Here is a 19908-nt window from a genome sequence, read left to right on the forward strand (position 1 = left end):
GCCTACTCCAGCCCAAAAACTCGACCACCTTTGACATAAACTGATGATAGGAAGAATCAGCATGTTCCCCTGGTTCAGGCTTTCCGAACTCCAGTTCTGTGGAGGTGTCAACCCCACTGTTTTCAAGTTTTCATATAAATCTTGCATCATGCTCTCCTCAGAGATAAAGCTCTCTTGTACATTGGGTGTACCATATTGTAACCCAAATGGTGCTTCCTCATTTTCAGAATGTTCCTCCTCTTCAAACATAGAATTGACTTGATAAAGTAATTTTTTGTGAGAGGAGCATAAACCTGGTCTGGTTTTATAACCACAAGCTTCGACGTTGTCAAAGTCGACATTTTCTTTGTTGACGTCGATGCATGAGGCGCAGTAGGCGCCGACCGTGTGGCTGGCAAACGTGGCGCAGCCGGCGTCAAAGAGTTTGGCACGGATGTCGACATCGAGGACTTAATATGTGTTGATGGCCTGGCGGGCGTCGAAGGTGTTGGCGATCTTAACCTCGATTTATCACCATGTTTCTTGTGATTGTTGGTGTTTTCAGACCGGGGCCTTGAGGGCTCCCGATGGGGATCAGGTCTTTTACCCGGGCTCGAGGGCGCGCAGGTTTTCGACCGGGACCTCTTATGTGGCTTCATCCAAAGGCACTGAACCCTGAATGCTTCCCATTCAGCTGGAAGCTAATTTTAAGAAGGGCAAGCAACATTTTCTGGGGAATCGCTGATGAAGAAGTCGACAAAGGCGACTGTTGGTGCCTCCTCTGACTTTTGCCGAAGACTAGGAAGAATGGTGGGAACCACTCCTTGACCTAGAAAGCTTGGCCTTCTTCCTTCTAGGAGAGTCTTAACTCGACTCGTCGGTCGAAGGCCTAGCAGTTCGGGTAGGTGACTTTTTGGGGATTTTTTCCTATCTTGAGTTTCCCCTTCTGTTGCCTCAAGGACTTTCCTGTCATGGACTGACACTTGGAACACTCAGTGGTATCGTGGCTCTCCCTGAGGCAGATGCGATGCGGGTCAGTAAGTGACATTTTCAAGCCACAATCTCTGCATTTTTTAAAGCTGGATTTCGGATTCAACGGTGTTGAAGATATATTTTTGAAAAAATGTTAACGTACGTTATAGAAGAGGTGGCCTTCGAGGAACATCGACTCAGTGCCATTGACACGCAGCGGCATCTGTCGAAAAAAAAAATTGTAGCAGCTGAGGTTGGACATTACATGTCAAAGATGAGGAATACGTGGGAGGACACAATCCATTCGAAATGTAAATTACAAAAAATTGGCGGGATAGGAAGATTAAAATAGGCAAGTGGTAGCAGAAGTGTTAACGGACAGGGTTATGTGTGAAGAAACAGGTATGTTTTGATGCTCTTTTGGAAAGTGGTGCTGGAACAACCTAGTGCTTTGTACCCGCATTGCACTCTCCAGTGTAGTGACTGCAGATGTCAACAGATGAGGTGGACAATATCTTGAGAGGTGCACAAAAGTGGCCAGTGAGGGGGGTGCAAGTGATGGGGAAATGGAGGGTCAACACCTGCAGGTGTCAGGGATGTAATAATCGTGGTCAGACAGTAAACCCACTTACTCAGCAGGACAGACTCTGCTTTGGCCTCTCCCAGGATGGGCTCGAAGATACGCAGAAGGGGCTTTGCCAGCTGCTGCTCCAGGTAGTACCGTGTGTCGATGGGGATGTTGTTCTCCAAAACATAGATGGGATCCTGAAAAGAAGAGAGACAGTGTGATCCGAACAGCTTGACCCACACACAGATGTCCATAAGCATGGCCCTACACCATCAGTTTAGGGTAAAGCCCGAGCTTCCATCCACACTTGCATGACCTGCAACAGAGGACCAGGTCCAAAACAAGGTCCTGTTGTAGCCCCAACAAGAGTACTCTTTGTGTTCAACAATTCGGAGGAGTAACCACTGACAGCAACCAAGGTACACTGGTCAGCATAAAACTGTTCTTTCTTATGTGCCACTGTGTACAGTCAATGCTGCTCTCCTCCTTCCCATGCATCTATGTCTAAATGACTCAATTCTCCTGCACGTCAACGGTACCACCACTATCAGGTGGATGCAAATATCCAGGCTACACATTTGCCAGAACTGTCCCCTTAGGCAATACTGCAGATCCAGTCTTGCGGAGTAGAGCTCTGCACTCAAACCACAACTGCCCAAGCACTTTGTGCAGTGCACGGAGTGGGTGCCCAAGAAACACAGATGATGTGACACAGGGTGTGATGTCTGTTACCGATTAAAACTGCTACCAGAAAAGAAACCTAACCAAAACTCTGACATTCAATTTAACAAACCCTGGTGAGTGCGGGTGGCTCCGTGTATGCAGGCTGAAGGTAAAGTCTGCTTCAGATATCTTCCCTAAATCTATTAGGCAAGAGTATATCTTTTAGGGCCATGTGTCACCTCTCCCCGCATGCTCCCTTTTACACAGCAACAAGAGAGCAGATAGGTGAAGTGTCTGTAGGAGAAAAAAGGCACTACATCCTTGGGAAGGAGAGGATGGGAACAGCCCAGACAGACAGAAGGAGCGGAGAACACTAAGCATATTTCAGAAACAAGAATTGGGATAGTTTGGGGTTGCAGGCATATTTGCTATAGCTGCACTATGCAAACGCCTGTGGTGGGGCTGTATTCTTGTAACAGGAACAAACTAGTGGAAGGAATTCGAGAAGGAAGAGGTAGAAAAGAAGTAGTGGGATGGTGGGGTGACAAAAGTGGTGTGAGAATTAAAAATGATAACAGAAAGGGTTGATCAGATAAAAGTTATGTAGGATAGGAAGAGGAGAGACAGAAGGGAAGGACGAAATGACACAAATGAAGATAGAAAGGTGGTCTGATAAAGAAAAGGGGGATTGATGGAAAGACCAAGAAGAGTTGGTTTGGGGGCTTGGTAGTGAGGACAGAGCAGAGGGGAGAGGGATGAAGAATAAAAGACTGCAGGTATGGAAAAAGTAGGGGAGACAGAAGACAGTGAAACAGACCTACCTTAACAGGGCAGAAAGTTGTGTAAATAATGTTGGGAGATTGAGAGGATTGTAAGCAGTAGAACTGAGCCACAAAACAGAGAGGGCGAGAGAGAGAGAGAGTGCTAGAAAACAAGAAAATAAGCAGCTTGTAATGATACGGAAACACTTTCCCTTCCAGGCAGGTTTGTGAAAGAAGAAAAAGCAGAAGTGAGGCAACCTCAAAGAGCCTCAGCCGTCACACCTGAGTGCAGTCTTCGAATTGAAATCGACCGCACAGCCAGCCACCTGGGAGAGGCCAGCAAAAAACAACAAACTCAGCAAAATCTGAGCAGCACTGTCCACCACAGCAATGGGACGATGCAGGCATCCCCAGAGGCACCACATGTCCATGCCAAGCCCATCTTCATGGAGGGTACCACACACCACCAATGCTTTATGGTGGATAGAGAATACTTCTGTGTTGGACAGTGTAGCTATAGAGCAAAGATCGAAAGTGTTTAGCGCCATCTGAACAAGATCCTGGAGGCGGTCATAGCGTTCGGACGTCACTCAGGGTTACGGCTCAACTCCAAGTCAGAGATGTTTTCATTGACAGAGGGCATACACCAAATAGACACTATAACTGGTCTCAAATGGGCTCCACTTGAGTTTAGATATCTGGGGATTAGGGTGGCCCGCACGGAGGCTCTGACCCTCGATTTGAATTATGGTAGATACTTAACCAGCCTTAGAGCAAAACTGCAGAGATGGGGCCATATCCCGCTTTCACCGGCCGGGAGACTAGTTCTGATCAAAACGGTTATATTACACAAGCTGTTGTACTACTTCCATAACATTCCCATGTGGCCGGGCCGGGTGTTCGTCTTTCGTGTGGGCAGGGGGTCTGTACGTATGAAGTGGGAGAGGATGGCTCAACAAGCCAGGAGGGGAGGGCCTGGGGGCTCCGGTTTTTGAGTTCTATTTTCTAGCGGCTCAGGCGCATTATACCTCATACTGGGTTAGGGAGTGCTCAGAGCTTCTCCATTGTCTGTCTGGAAAAGCTGAGAGAGTAGTCGGTCCCACTGATCCTGATTCTGGCAGGCAAATACCATAGGGCACAGACATTAGACCCAGTGTAAGTGAAATGGAAGGCCTGGAATAGGCTGTACACAAAAACAAATACACAGGCCCCTTACGATCGTAATCTACTGTTATGGGGACTGTCTGGGGAAAAACCCACCACAGACAAGTCAATAGAAAGGGTGTGGACATAGGCTGGAATTGAGAAGTTTGGGGACTTGTACACAGAGGGTAAGTTCGTAGACTGGGAGACCGCAAGTTGGGGAATCCCCCTTGCAGAAACTGCAATACCTACGTATCAGGTTGGCAGTGGCGGCACACTGGTCAGGATTCTCATCTGAACCAGACCTGCATGCTTGTTTGGGATACACACTTGCTCCAGGTGCGACTAGGACGACAATCTCAGCCCTGGCAATGTCAATGACAGCTTGCAATGGCCCAGACATTAGAGCACAGTGGGAAACTGACTTGGGGTAGAGATTCCTGAAGCACTATCGGAACGTAAATGTCAACTGATAAAGGGAGTGTCTATGAATACAAGACATCGACTAGTACAATTTAAAATCGCAAATGGACTGCATTTCACCCCTGCGCGAGTCTCCAAGTTCAACCCCCTACGCACAGGGGAATGTCTGCACTGCTTAAGCACAGACGCTAACCTAGTACATATGTTATGGGACTGGCCTACTGAGGAAAGGTCAGACACTTTGGACGCAATTTTGGGGCAATAGCTGCGTCTCACGCAGGTACAATGTATACTGGGGTACACAGAGAAAATTAATGCAACAAACCGCAGACTGTTGAATCTATGTCTGGTGCTGGCAAAGAGAGCTATCCTGTAGCGGTGGACATGGAAAAATCCCCCCTCGTGGTCAGACTGGATTCATGATGTAACGTGGGCCAACACAGCGGAGGAGTTAGATCTTCCTCTAGTGACTGGGCCTAGCCGCCCCAAAGACATATGGCAAAACTTCTGTCAGTACTTGGCGACCTCAACTGAGTGAGTGGAACAGAAACTGATCTGTGGGTCGGTGAACAGAACATTGGGGGAATACGGGGTTGGGGGGGCAACATTAAAGCTTAAGTGCTACCTGTGCCCCTAAATAAGCTGATGCCATGTGGAACTGTATACTTGTATGCTATTTGGAGTTCTGTGCTTAATAATCCTCACCTGGGGTAAATCAAATAAAGTTGGTGAAAGTGTTTTGCTGTGTATGGCAGATCACCCGACTTGTTACAGTCACAGCGCCTTCGCTTTGGTCATTGTTAAGATGGGTTTTCAGAACCCTTTGTGTGAGCAGGATCTGTGAGGCCACCCCATTTATACTTGGGTCTAGGCGAACTCTAGCAAGGTAGTGTTGACTGAGGAGTAATGCGGTCCTCAAAAGAGATGGGGGTGTTGTAGAAGGCAGTGAATCATACAAAGAATAGACAAATAAAAATTCACACCAGAGTACAAAAAAATACTGGTTTATGTAAGCACGAAACACTAAGTAGGTTAAGTAGGAGTGGAGCATAGGACATCAAAGATATACTAGACACAAACCGTTCTCAAAATTAGATAACTTACACTATATACCATGAAAAAGAAAAACAATTGAAAAAAGCACCATTGTGAGCAGTAAAGTGAAATGAAGTACAATGTAATTAAATTCCAAACCATATACACTGCCATATAATTGAAAAGTCCCTATGACTTAAGAAGTCATTCACTGCCAGGTAAGAGACATTTCTGGGTATGTATCTTTGCAGGAAGCAGTGCGTCTTCAAAGTCCCCCATGAAGAAGCATTGGCAAAGCCTATATGTTGGATAAAGCAATGAAGAGTAAAAGCACTTTCAAGATCAAAAGGGAAGTGGATTAAGGGTACTCTCCCAATCCCACCACACAACTGTGTAAAATGCTGTGCTTTTCTTGTATTATTCCCACCACACAACTGTGTAATATGCTGTGCTTTTCTTGTATTATTTTCTATGTGTAATTTGATATACGCTGATTGTATTGGGATTTGTTATGGATGTTGTGCAAATAAAGTTTTTTTTTAAAAACTGTCGGGGACCAGAACTCCACCGTTCACAGCCAGGAAATTGAGAGTTAAGTAGTGGACTTCATGCCCATACAATCCCTATGGCGGGAGGCAATGTGACAAAACAGGTATGCAATCTTGGGTACCTTACTCCAATTTTCTAGGTCACAAACCCTAAGCCATGCAAAATCGCTGGGGAAAATTATCTGTCTGGTGTTGGTCCCGTCCATGGAGGTCGAGCGGTCACAGGTGAAGTGGCTGAACTTGGCACCTGGATTGGTTCAGGCTAGAAGGCAGTTTGGCGCTCAGGTGTACCGGTTTCTAAGGTCTTACAGCAGGACAGGCCCAGTACCTTCAGACAGCAACCAAAGCGTATGCCATGAGGGTAGACACCCCAGACCCCCTACGGCATGGCAAAGATGATCAGCAGTGATGTTCACCCCCATCATGGGGCTGAAGGCGCAATGGTTAAAAGCAAGACACTTCTGCCAGTAGACTCATCTTCGGTCTGTAGAGAAGCAGTAGAGGGAGTGATGGTTTTGTCCCACAAGCCAAGAACCTGCAGTCTCAAGGTCGAACTCGGGATGGTGACCAATGTAGCAGAGATGCCCTAGCAGAGGATGGTCAGCCCACAGGATTGTACTGAGACAAACTTCAGGTGGCAGGGATATCTTGTAAGGGTCCGGATTGGTTTTTCCCACCAGTCCAAGGAACAAAGCACGGGAAATGGTCTTACAGAATGTGATGCAGGAGAGGCAGGGCTTCACCGGGACTTGAAGGTGGCAATGCTGGCTGCCCTCAGCAGCAGTTTTCAGGTCATCAGCAGTACGCTGCCCTTCTTCAGTCTTGGCTCTAGTCGATCAATCTAACAACAATACTCCCCTTCTTAGCCCAAATTCAAACGAGGGGATGCACCAGCCCACCAGAAGTAAGGATCTGCACCATTCAAACCGATAAGGGCTGTACAACTGTGGACACCGAATCTCCACATCTGCCCAGTAACAGTTATCCCCTGGATGGCATACGTACTGGGACCAGGCAGTGCCTGCATTCCTGCAAGGTCACATGCACGAGTTTGCCTGGGGATTCAAACTGATTTTTGCTTACGTGCATGCCTTACTTGCCATTTTCCTCACCAGAGAAGGCTAGGAGGTGGCCAAACAATATTATGACCAAAAGGACCAGGCTAAAGACACATGGCCATGCCACTGTAAGTGTATGGTACTGAAACAAAACGTAGAATATTGTTTGCCAACACAAGCCTATCTGAGGCACATCAAAAAGGAAACAGAACTAAATGACTTATCTCTTAGTTATGTTCTTTCTGATGGGTGTTCCGTCCACAGACTCATTTATGATATTCTATCCCCAGTGCAAGCTGCCTTTGTAAAGTTTTTTGGGCCAGTCTGCATGGGCCGCTGCACCCCATGACCTCAATTCTGTCCTTTTTTCACAGCACTCAGCCACTGAGGGACAGCATGATGCTCTCCACCAAGAAGGGCAAGATGGGAGTGACCAGAAATCCATGGGAGAAACATCCATCAGAAAGAACATTTCAGCGCCGCAAGTCATTTGTTCTTCAAATGGATTCCTTCCTCTGACGGATTCCTCATCTATGATAGACTACCATAGCAGTACGCAGAAATTAAGGAGGAAGAAGAACGAGAAGACACCTGTTCAACCAAATTAAGTGCCCTGCCCCAACAGGGAATTCAAGCATTAGTGTTTGGCAAATATGTGCAGCGAGGTCCACATGGCCACTTGGAAAATGTGCACAATAGAGATCCCCCTCCCTTGCAGGGGGGAGGTGGCTGGAAGTCATTTGGTCAAAGAGTCTTGAGACCCTCATGTAATCCTTCCCAACCAGATTGCAGCATTCTGAGATGCATAGGGTGATCCACCTTGACAGGGTCAATTTGGTCATATTGTTACCAGCACAAGCACCCGCATAACCCATAAAAAGGTCGTCATATTTACTAATGTACCTCGTCTGGGAGACATAGTAGCTGATGGCATGCAGCAAATTCAGTCGATGGCATGGCTCCTCTGTCTTGGAAGGGTGAGGTAGAGAAAAAAAAGAAAGAAAGATATCCTCAGAGAAATTAACATCCAGAGCCAATCCTGGGTCAGGAGGACAGTCTAATTCTCAAAGTCACCTTCTCCTTGGAAAACACCAAATAGGGAGGTTTAAGGGAGCACCTGGAGCTCACTCACCAGTAATGTGGAAGTAATGGCTACCAGAAACATCACCTTTAGAGTGAGCAACATTAATGAACATGAATGCAGGGGGTCAACAGAGCTCCCACGAGAAGTAAAAACTAAATTTAAATCCCCTGAAGGAACAACTAGGTGGCTTGTTGGGAACTTGTTAGACAATACTCGCAAAGAATGCATAACAGTGGAGATAGTAAAAAACAAATCCTCTTGGGGGTCCTCTTGAAGACAGATGTTAGCTAGGCACCCCCTTCACACTGGCAATATGAAGGCATGTGCAGGACAAAGAAAGCAGGACATCCAGAGCAGAGGTGGTAAAAGGAACAAGTTACTTACCTGTAACTGTTGTTCTCCAGCATGGGTCTGGCATGGATTCACATGCTCATGAATATTCCCCGTCGTCATGCTGGGAATCCTCGGTAAAGAAAAAATCAGTATCAGTTTCGTTTCTGATCTGTCTTTCCTAGTAGTAACCAATCACTGATCTCTGCGTCATACTGACCACAGCCAATGACTGCCCTCTACCTAAGCCCCGCCTCTGGCAGCCATTTTCAGATTTGGTAGCACGTGAAGTGGCAGTATGACCAAGTGAAGAGCCGCAGAGGGGTAGGCGGGAGGGTTCGCATGTGAATCCATGCCAGACCCATGCTGGAGAACAACAGTTACAGGTTAGTAACTTGTTCCTTCTCCAGCATGGGGTCTGGCATGGATTCACATGCTCATGAATATAAGATTAAATAGCAGTACACACATGCACAACCACGGGGGGTGGTAAAAGGCTCAACATTAAGCAATACAAAAAACTCAACATTAAGCATCTCTTACCTCCTCACCAGGCTCACCTTAAGCGAACAGGTTGCGCAGCACTGCTTGGCCGACCCTGGACTCCTCCCTGGAATCCCGATCGACGCAGTAGAATCTGGTGAAGGTGTGCGTCGACCTCCACGTAGCAGCCCTGCAGATGTCCAGCAGGGGCACACCAGATAAGAACGCCGTAGTAGCAGCGATCGCTCTGGTCGAATGGGCTCTCGGACGGCCTGGCAGCGGTCGGTTAGCCAACCGGTGACAGTGCATGATGCAGCCGGAGAGCCATATGGAAATAGAAGACTTCGAGAGAGCCTTCCCTTGATTCACAGGTCCAAAGTTCACGAACAGCTGTGATGTCCTCCGGAAACTCTTCGTGCGGTCCACGTAGAACTTCAGCGCTCTAGCCACATCCAGCGAGTGCAAAGTCCTCTCGGCCGGCGACGAAGGAGACGGGAAGAAAACAGGTAACACCAAGGGCTCGTTAAGATGGATGTCCGACGGCACCTTGGGCATAAAGGAGGGGTGCGTCCTAAGCACCACCCTCGAGGCATGGAAAGTCAAGTACGGTGCTTTGCAGGATAGGGCCTGGATCTCTTCCACTCGTCGTGCGGAGGTAATGGCCACCAGGAGCGCAGTCTTCCACAACACAAACTTCATAGGTGCGGAGTGCATCGGCTCGAATGGAGGTCCCATGAGCCTGGTCAGCACCACGTTAAGTTCCCACACCGGGGCCGGGGCCTTCACCGGCGGGAACGACCGGAACAGTCTTTTCATAAACTCTTACCAGTCGATGGGACCACAGGGACGTCCGTCCTGTGGTTCTGGTATATCTGGAGATCGCCGCCAGATGAATCTTAATGGAGACATGGGCTAGCCCAGCCTTTGCCAGCGATAGCAGGTACGGCAGCACTTGAGGAGCCGTAATCCGTAGGGGGTCGATCTTCTGTGCTCGGCACCAGATAGAGAACCTCTTCCACTTATGACCGTAGCATTTGAGAGTCGAGGACACCCTGGCCTTTGCAAGAACCTCTCTGCAATCGGCCGGGATATTGTAGCCTCCAAACTCTAGCGCTGCAGGAGCCAAGCCTGCAGGTTCAGCGACGCCGGGTCGTGGTGGAAGATGGCGCCTCCTTCTCTGGAGAGAAGGTCCGCGTCCGCCGACAGCTTCATGGGAGGGGACGTTGACAAGTCCAGAAGGTCCGGGAACCAGATCTGCCTCGGCCACGCCAGTGCAACGAGGATCATCCTGCACCGGGACCTCTTGAGCTGGCCGAAGAGTCGAAGCGGCAACAGAGGGAACGCATACAGGTATGGGCCGTCCCAAGGGAACGAGAACGCATCGCCCATGCTTCTCGGCTGGGGAAACCTGCTGGCGAACCTCTTGCACTTTGAGTTCGTCGCTGTTGCGAACAGGTCGATTTGGGGTTTGCCCCATCGTTGGAAGAGTTGATCCACCTGATACTGGCGCAGTTCCCACTCGTGACACGCGCGCAGCTCCCTGCTGAGCGAGTCGGCGATGGTGTTGCTTTCTCGTGCCAGGTGGAAGGGCACCAGGAACATCCCCTGGGCGACCGCCCAGTGCCACAGATCCTGTGCCTCCTTGGATAGGCTGGGGATCTGGTGCCTCCCTGCTTCTGTATGTAAAACATTGTCGTGGTGTTGTCCGTGAAGATCCGCACCACCTTGCCCTTGAGCGACGGGAGGAACGATTTGAGAGCCCAAAACACGGCTCGGAGTTCCAGGACGTTGATGTGCAGGAGCCTCTCCTCCGGGAGCCAGAGGCCTCTTGCGCGGAGATCTCCGGTGTGGGTGCCCCACCCTTCCAGCGAGGCGTCCGTCGTCACCGTCTCCTGGTACGCCGGCGTCTGAAAGTCCTTGCCCGCCGTGAGGTGCGCTCGAACGCCCCACCACTGAATCGCCCGCCGGAACACCTCGTTGAGGGGGACCCCGTTTTCGAAGGTGCCCGTTGCCTGTATCCAACGGGCGTCGAGAAATTCTTGAAGAGGGCGCATCCGTAGTCTGCAGAGGCGCACCAGGTAGATGCAGGAGGACATCATCCCCAGGAGGGACTTGATGGACCTCACCCTGGCCACGTCCGTGGCTAGCAGGCGCTGCACTTTGCCTAGAATGGTCTTCGTCCGTTCTTCTGACGGGGCCGCCAGGCGCCTCACTGTATCGAGCTTCGCTCCCAGAAACAGGGCCACCTGCGACGGCACCAGGTGGGACTTCGGGTAGTTTATGGCGAAACCCAGGTTTGTGAGTAGCTGGACGGTCCTCGCAGTGTGTTCGACGGCGAGTTCCCTCGTCCTTGAGCGGATGAGCCAGTCGTCCAGGTAGGGGTAGACGTGAATCCCCTGTAGGCGCAGCCGCGCAGCCACTGGTGCTAGGCACTTGGTAAAGACCCTGGGGGCCGACTTCAATCCGAACGGCAGTGCTCTGAATTGGTAGTGGCGTCCCTGGACGACGAACCTGAGGAACTTTCGGTGACTTTTGAGGATGGGAACGTGGAAGTAAGCATCCTCCAGGTCCAACGACGATAGAAAGTCGCCTTCCTCCAGCTGTTCCAGTACGTGCTGGAGGGTGACCATCCTGAACTTTTGTGATCTGATGTATTTGTTCAAACGACGAAGGTCCAGGATGGGGCGCCAGCCGCCCGTCTTCTTCCTGACGAGGAAGTACCTTGAGTGCACCCCGGAGCCTCTTCGGGACAAGCTCGATGGCGTCTTTCCTGAGCAGCGCCCGTACTTCCAACAGCAGTTGCGGGACGTGATTTTCCTTCCTGGCCACAGGTGGAACGTGAGGGCACTTCTTCAGGAATTCGATAGAGTGTCCTCTTGCCAGGGTATCCAGCACCCAACGGTCGGTGGAGATGGACTTCCACACGCCGACGAAATTCGTCAGCCGGCCTCCCACCGGGGTGCTTCGGTGGGGGCCTCAAGACCACGGCCGGTTCAGTCCTGCTTGGAGGTGGTGGCCTTGCCGCCCTGGCCACCTTGCCGACGGCGGCGAGGCGCTCCCTGCTTGCTGCGACCCCTGTAGGCATCCTGAGACGAGGAGCGTGCTGCCTGGCGGTAGGACGAGCCACCGCTGGATCCCTTGGAGGCACCCTGTCTGCCTCCGGAGCTCCGAAAGGGCCGTTGTTGCTGAAGGGCTCCTAGGGCGCGGGCCGTCTCCGTTTTTATGGCCTGGAGGGACTCGTCCACCGCCTTCCCGAACAAGTTGCTGCCGTCGAACGGCATGTCCAACACCCTGGTCTGGACGTCCTGACGGAAGTCGGTCGCCCGGAGCCAACCCCGTCATCGTAGGCAAACACCGTTGCCCAGCTGGCGGAAACCGGTATCGGCAATATCGGTTGCCACCGTTATGGCGTGGTCCGAGGCCACCTCGCCCTCCTGCAGTATTTCCAGGGCCTCTGACCTCTTGTCGTCCGGCAGGAAGTCCAAAATGGGGGCCAGCTTAAACCAGAGCTCCCTGTCGTAACAGGCCACGATCGCCAGGGCGTTGGCCACTTTGATCGTCGTCGCCGCCGACGAAATGACCCGCCGCCCCATGGCGTCCAACTTCTTTCCCTCGCCGTCCGGCGGGGAATTCGACGTCGAGGCTCCTGACCCCGCCGCTTTCTTCTTCGCCACCACCGAAACGACCGAGTCTGCCGTTGGCTGGGCCCTGAGGCACAGGGGAGCGGTTTCGGGGACCCGGTACTTCTTCTTGTACTGGTCCCGTTTGGCTGGTGCCGTGGAGGGGTTTTTGAGACCCGACAGGCCCTCCTCCCAGATGTCATCGATTAGGGGCACCGCGATGACCGTCTTCCTCTTGGCCTCCCGGCGCTGATAGAGGAAACCTTCCTTTTTCTGCTCCTCCGGGCAGAGCTGGAACAATTCGGACGCCCTGGCGATCACAGCGTGGAATGAGCCAATCTCGTCGGGCGGCGAGGCCCGTGCGACGGGAGACCCGTTCCGTCGTGGTCGCCCTCAGAACCCGTCGTCGAGCCCAACGCACCGTCATCTCCCGACTCATGGGAGGATGAAGAGGGAACTGTAGGCCTTACGGGGGCGAGCAGAGGAGAGGGTTGGGTCCTCCGTCGTTTGTTCTGAGGACTTCCCGACGGGCCAGGTTGCGGGTCCTCCGGCCTGGGCATCTCGTCCTTATCTCAGAGCATAAGGACTGGATGGCAGACAAAATGTCCGCCGAGCCATCCTGAGGCCTGGGATCCGGCTGCGCCGGAAGGGAAGGCCGCTCTTCCTCACCATCGTCGTCTTCCTCGGTTATCTCCCGAGGATCTTCCTGATGGGATCGAACCTTCTCGAATTGGACTTCGAGGTTCCTCACGGCCTCGGTCAGTTCCTCCCCCGAGGCTGACTCCGAGCTCGAGGAGGGCACCGTGCCCCCCCTCGCTTCTTCCATCATGGCGGCCACGACGATGGGCTGAAAAGAGGATTCCCTCCTTGGCGGCAGGGAAACTCTTGTCCCGGAGGCAGTCTCTGCTGGCGGTGTCTCTGCCGGCTTGGCAAGAGTCGCCGCAATAGCCTCGATAGAGGCCTTCGCCTGCTGGGTAGGGGCCTTCACCACCTTAGGTGCGTCCCGGGCCTTCTCCTTCGGGGGAGGGGCGGCTCCTCGCTCCCCCTCTTCCGAGATCGGACGGGGCTTCTCCCAAAGCTTACCCGGAGTCTCGGACTTTCTCTTCCCCGAACAGGAGCGTTGGCTCGTGGTTGACGGTGCCGGGGAAGGTGCGCCCTGCCTGGTGACCGAAGAGCCCGACCTTTCGGCGCTCCCGGAGCCAGCGGACTCGCGGCGCTTGGCCTGGTGTTGGGCCCCCATCGCCGGGGCGCCCGCACAGGACTAAGAAGCCCGCTCGGACCCTTTCTTCTTCTTCTCACCCGTCAAGCCCTTCTCCAACCAGCTTGCGAGACGGGATCGACGGTCCCTCATGGTCCGCTCCGACAAGTTCTTGCAGAACTGGCAGTCCTTCTCTACATGAGTCTTGTCCCCATGAAGACAGTAGAGGCATCGCGAATGTTCGTCTTCCTTAAACACATTCTGCAGCCCGCATCCAGGGAAGCTGCGAAACAGCTTGGGTCCGGGCGACGAACTCGCATCCTGGGCCATCTCGAAGTAGGCTGCGAATCTTCAGGAATCCTCCAAGAAGTTGATTCGACGAAATCTTCACCCTTGAGGGGCGTAGGAAAATCCTGCAATGGGTAGCCGTTAACGGGAGTAGAAACGGTGGAGCTTGAGGCTCGATTAACCGAAAAAATGTGAAAATTCACCTGAAAAAGCGCGAAACACGCAGTAAAAGCTCGAGAGCTAAGCACGAGGACTCCCAACACTTGAACATGCGGTAAAAATCTGAAGATGGCTGCCAGTGGCGGGGCTTAGGTAGAGGGCAGTCATTAGCTGTGGTCAGTATGACGCAGAGATCAGCGATTGGTTACTACTAGGAAAGACAGATCAGAAACGAAACTGATACTGATTTTTTCTTTACCGAGGATTCCCAGCCTGACGACGGGGAATATTCATGAGCATGTGAATCCATGCCAGACCCCATGCTGGAGAATGGTTGTATACTAATTGATCTTTTCACAATTGCCCTCAGGAGAATTGACGTAATTTAGAAGGTCAATTTGGACATATATGCGGGGGAAACCACCCGCAACCCCCCAACCAATCCAAAACCCCCTGAAGCCCCCACCCAATCCCCTTATTTTATATATAATCCAAAACTAACCCAATATATATATAAAATAACTAAAATAATATAAAGGTCAATTGTGCAAAAGGTCAATTGTAAAAGGTCAATTTGGGTGATACCGGTAGAATAGAGGAGGTGGGACGGATGAAAGGTTCCACATCTCTTCTCTCAGACACTAAGCAGAGCATGTACGCCAACAGCAGACATACATGTATTTGGTGGCTGGCCTCTAAGCTGAGAAAAGCAGGTCCAAGACATTATCCAGCAAATCCCACTCCTATCTCAGCCTCTCAGCAGACAAGCATGAAGGTTCAGACTGCTGAGGTTCAGATGGAGGACCTGCCCTTTCAAGTGGGAAACCAGGTACACTATCGTCGGGAGGCGCCAGAGAGGGCAGAGGGACACGTCGAGAAGCTCTGGGTACCACAGTCTGCTGGGCCTGTAGACAGGCCCAGTCCGCAACAATCTAAATTTGTGTGGACCCTAACAGTTTCAGTCTCTTCAGAACTAGCGGAAGGACAGGAATCACTGGAATGAGACTGAAGCCCCGCTCAATTGTCAATGTGTGTCCAAGAGCTCCATCCCAAGCAAATTCCCTGGAGCAGAACAACTTTCACTTTTTGTTCAAACGGGAAGTGAAGAGGTCGACATGAGGAGCTCCCCAAAAGGAGACCACCCCCAGAACTTCTTGGAAGGGGACCCAGTGGTGGGAGGCAGAAATCAGTCTGTTCAAAGTGTCCACTATGACGTTCTCTGTCCCAGATAGATGGGCCACCATCACACGTCGTTTTGCAGAGTACAGAGCCAAGGTCGCATTGCTTCACTGCACAGAAGCAACCACCCCGTTTGTTAAGGCAGTGCATGACCACATTGCTGTCCGTCAGGACCAGCACACACTTGTCTCACACACCAAGCTGGGGGAAGGTACGCTCACCATAGGTTCTACCAGGCAAGTGCCACAGCACTTTTGAGATGCATAGGTGACCACTGTCACTTTGGGCCAACGTGGCTGGAGCAACTACCCCCTCACAAGGTGGTCTCTCATGGACCACCATATGAGGTCCCGCCACACACAGTTAAAGACTCAAAAATGGTCTGTCATGTTGCCCTGGAGGTGAGGCCACTGACAATGGAGTAGCCACTGAAGCGACCTGATGCCCACTCGGGCCCCCGGCACAACCTGAGTGCAATAAGAGTACAATATGCCAGGAGACCCAGTAGGCACAGAAAGGCAGAGGCCGTAACCAGATTCTGGGATTGGAAGACAAGAATCAGCTGCAACATATTTGCCACTCGATCCTCATGTCGGAAGGCCCCGAGTAGGACTGTGCAGAGGGGCAGAGACAGCAAAATATGGCACTTAAAAGTTTCAGGAGAAGCCCAAACTCTGCAAGTAAACGCCGGATCTGTGGAGCGGGCTCAAATTAGATATTTGTCCAGGTAGCAGAAGACATGTATGCCTTTTCACCAGAGGCAAGTTGCAATCACTGCCAGCAGTTTGTGAAGACCATGACCGCTGAAGAAAGACCCTAACAGTGGGACCTAGAATTGGTAGTAGAAAGATCCAATTGCAAACCTCAAATACTTCCAGTGCTTGTGATGGATCAGCACATAGAACTAGGGATCCTGGTCTCCATGGGCACCAACCAGCCCTACAGATAAACGTTTTGAAGGATCTCGGCAGGAGTGATCATCCTCAACTTGAAAAGGTACAAGTTCAAAAGCCTCAAATCCAAAATGGGAGGCAAGCCCAAGTTCTCCATTCGGAACCAGAAAGTTACGAAAATACTGAGCGGGGCACATGCTTCATGGCACCCTTCTACAGAAGCTGAAGAAACTCCACTAAAAGGAGATGGTCAAGAAGCAAAGTGGGGCTGGTAGGAGGATGGTTGGAAGGGCATTGAATAAGGGGAAGGTAATAACCCTACATTACGACCTACAAGGACTAAGCATCAGATGTGGTACAATGCCATTCTTTGCTTAACAGGGAGATCTCGGCCCTAACCACCCCACTCCCCGAGCTGGGTTTAAAGTTGATTTCTTCACAGTGGCTTCATCCATGGCGCTGCATATGGCACTGAAGAGCAGGAGATGCCCCCTCTAGAAGCTTGATGCCCTCTTCCCAGGCATTGGGTCATAGATGCGGTTTGTCCGAGTATGCCTGACCCCTGCTGCAGTGAACATAGGAGGCAAAGGATTGAATACCCCTTGCTCTTGCTGCAGGACCTGAAGTCTGGTGGACAGCCAAGTCTAAAGATTCCAAGACACTTTGGATGACTTGAACTTTTGAATGGAGTCATAAGCATTCAGCCTGCAGAGATCGTGTGCATCCAAAGGCATGTACAGGAGCTTTTCTTGAATGTCTGGCGCAAACCCCAAGGTCCTCATCTGGCAGTGCCTCCTGGTGACTGTTCTAGTGGCCATGGCACACGCTACACAGTCAGCCATGTCATTGTCGACTTTAGGATTTACTGCGGTGCCTTTCTCCTATCTTGCACTAGGGTGTTGAAGTCCTCTTTCAATCACTGAGAGATTCCCAACCTTCTCCAACACCACAGACCAGAGGCCAAAAGAACATTTGTCCAAAGCTCAAGATGCATTAATTGACATCAATGCGAGGCTACCAGAGAAACACTTTGCGCCCTCAAATGCCCAGCTTCTTACTCTCCCTGCGAGTGACAAATGAGGTTGTCCTGCACATGGCTGCTCAAAAACAAATGGGTCGGGGGCTGGGGGGATATTTCTATTATTCTATCCACTATTATACAGGTGGCACACCAGCACACACTAGGGACAACCTGTATGAGAGACAGGGACAGCTAGAACTTTCTCTGTCCCTCCGTCTTCCTGTGTTTGGACAAGCCATTGGTTACCTACACATACATCTGATGAGCAACTAGGTTACTCTGAACTCCTGTATATGGATGGAACCGGTCTTATCCTCTGACACATCTTCATAACACATTGTTGCCAAGCGCAACCACCGCTCATAACCCAAAGTTCGGGTTTGCCTGCCCACTCCCATTCCTTTCGTGTTAAAATAATTGAACATGGCTACCACAGCTTGAACCACCAAGCACACCCAAGGAGGCATGGGCAGAGAGAAAAGCCAGGTCAGAGGGTGCAAGATGATGTTTCTTGGCCAGGTCTCAGTCCACCCCAGTGACTGAGGCCAATTTTTCTAGGATTCTACTAGTGTGGCCTCCACTGCCGGCATGAAGGGCAACAAGGTCTCTTTTTGAGGACCCTCATTCACAATGTTAATTTGAACTGAACCTTTGGCTTGGCGAATGCTGAGAAATCTAGTGCATCTACCACTTTGGCATCATCTTCTGGAAAGAAGCATTAGGCTTCCCTGAGTCAGCGCCAGAGGACGTCCAGGTCCACCAGATCATCTCCCTCGCAGGAGAATTCCTCCAGGAAATCTATTAGCTCTCTGGCGAATTATGGTTCTAACCCAAATGGGATGGGATCACCTTTTGAAATCTTTGAAATAAATGTGCCCATTGGAAGCGTGGTATATTCTGGAGGAGTAGAAAAAGGAGGAGGGGGGATCAGTAGAAGCACTCCCTAATTTTCTACACTCACAAGTAAATTTCCTTAATAGTGTGTGGTATACTAGATATTATTTTAAGGTGCGGGGGAGGAAACGTGACCCTGGCACAGGATCACTGCAACATATATGTAGAAACAAAAATGAGGATCCAAAGATAGAAGCCCTCCCGTCCCCTGTCATAAATCCATCAAAAGATGGTTCATCAACGTTTGGTATGTTGGCTGTGATTATGCAAAAATATACATGCTAAATGAGTAATGAAGCTAATCATTCAATTGTTTCGTAAAAAAACCCAAAGGAGGTTTTAATTGTAGTCACAATTAGTTCACCATTGATATTTTAAAGTGAAAAAGCCAAACTAGCTGTCAACAAAATAAAGTGAAGTAAATAAGCAATGGTAATCCATGTATACAATTCAGTAATGGCTGACGCGTTTCGGGATACACATCCTTCTTCTTGAGCCAAGTAGGTTAAACTGAAAAACATAAGTAAAAATAAAGACTGTTTCAATAGACACAATGCCTCTGCATAGGTGTGTTAAACTTAACATGACAATCAAAAATGAATCTTCCATGCAATGATATATAAATGTTCTAAAATACTAATCCGGGTCACCCTGAGAATGGAGGCCTCTACTGTACCCAGTGCAAGAAAATGCTTACTGCATGTACCAGGATAAAAATTCCAGCTGAGGCTGCCTTTAAATAATATCACACTCCATTTAATAATTACAAACAATTTTTAGGCGGCATACCTTAAATGTAGAGTAGGTGAAGTGTGTGTCTTCACTAAAAAATGGTGAGCTCGTATGTTCCAGATCTTCACACCAGCCGGTGCAAGAGAATGCTAAACTCCTGAGTGCCTAGCACCTAAAGAAGAAAGTAGGAAATGTGGCTCTGACATCCGAGTGCTGGGCCCCTACATTCGTAATGAAATGGCAAACATTCACTAAATTGCACGGTATTTGCAAACTGAAAGAGAATGGGTGTACCTAGGATTGTATACACATATGGATGTGTACATCATACGTTAAATAGCGGAAGAGGGTAAGAAGCCATGTACCATGAAATGGCTGACCACTTAAGATGAAGGAACAGGGGGGAAGTGAAAGCAATAGTAACTCGTCTAGCAGGAATATGGCGTGCCCGGCAGCTTAATTGCAGACCAATCTGCCGTTTTCAGTATGGAAATATAAATACACAAAGAAAGATAGCCAAGTGAGATATAAAGAAAAGGCTATACAATGGGCTGTGCCTGCACTAAATATGACGCTGTTGATGTAGGGCTATGTTTACCTCAGAGATGTAAAGGACACAAATAGTGAATTTAAAAACTCAACTTAGTGAATTCAAGTCTTCTGAAGAACTATCACAACTGTTAATAGACATCAATGAGAAATTAGCAAGTACAAGTCGGACATAGAACAAAGAAAACTAAGGAAGTTCAAAAGGGATACTTTTGATTATATGAACGACATTGTGTATAACTGGCAAGAGTATTACCATCATCGGCACCTCAACAGAACAAGACCTAGGAATCCAGACTCATCAAACTCCGGCAACGATAGCAGCTAT

General features: G+C 50.2%; 1 protein-coding gene across 7 annotated transcripts in view; it reads right to left on the reverse strand.

The window, feature by feature from the left end:
• The window catches only part of POLD1 (DNA polymerase delta 1, catalytic subunit), a 1263933-nt gene that overhangs the window by 186550 nt on the left and 1057475 nt on the right, over positions 1–19908 (reverse strand). For all 7 annotated transcript variants that reach the window (XM_069605393.1, XM_069605349.1, XM_069605354.1 and 4 more), the window contains one exon: positions 1584–1716. In XM_069605393.1, the coding sequence (XP_069461494.1) occupies positions 1584–1716 (133 nt within the window). The remainder of the gene's footprint in view (positions 1–1583; positions 1717–19908) is intronic.

This window comes from Ambystoma mexicanum, chromosome 1p (assembly GCF_040938575.1).
Source record: "Ambystoma mexicanum isolate Mex_15411 chromosome 1p, UKY_AmexF1_1, whole genome shotgun sequence".
NCBI classification, from domain to species: Eukaryota; Metazoa; Chordata; class Amphibia; order Caudata; family Ambystomatidae; genus Ambystoma; species Ambystoma mexicanum.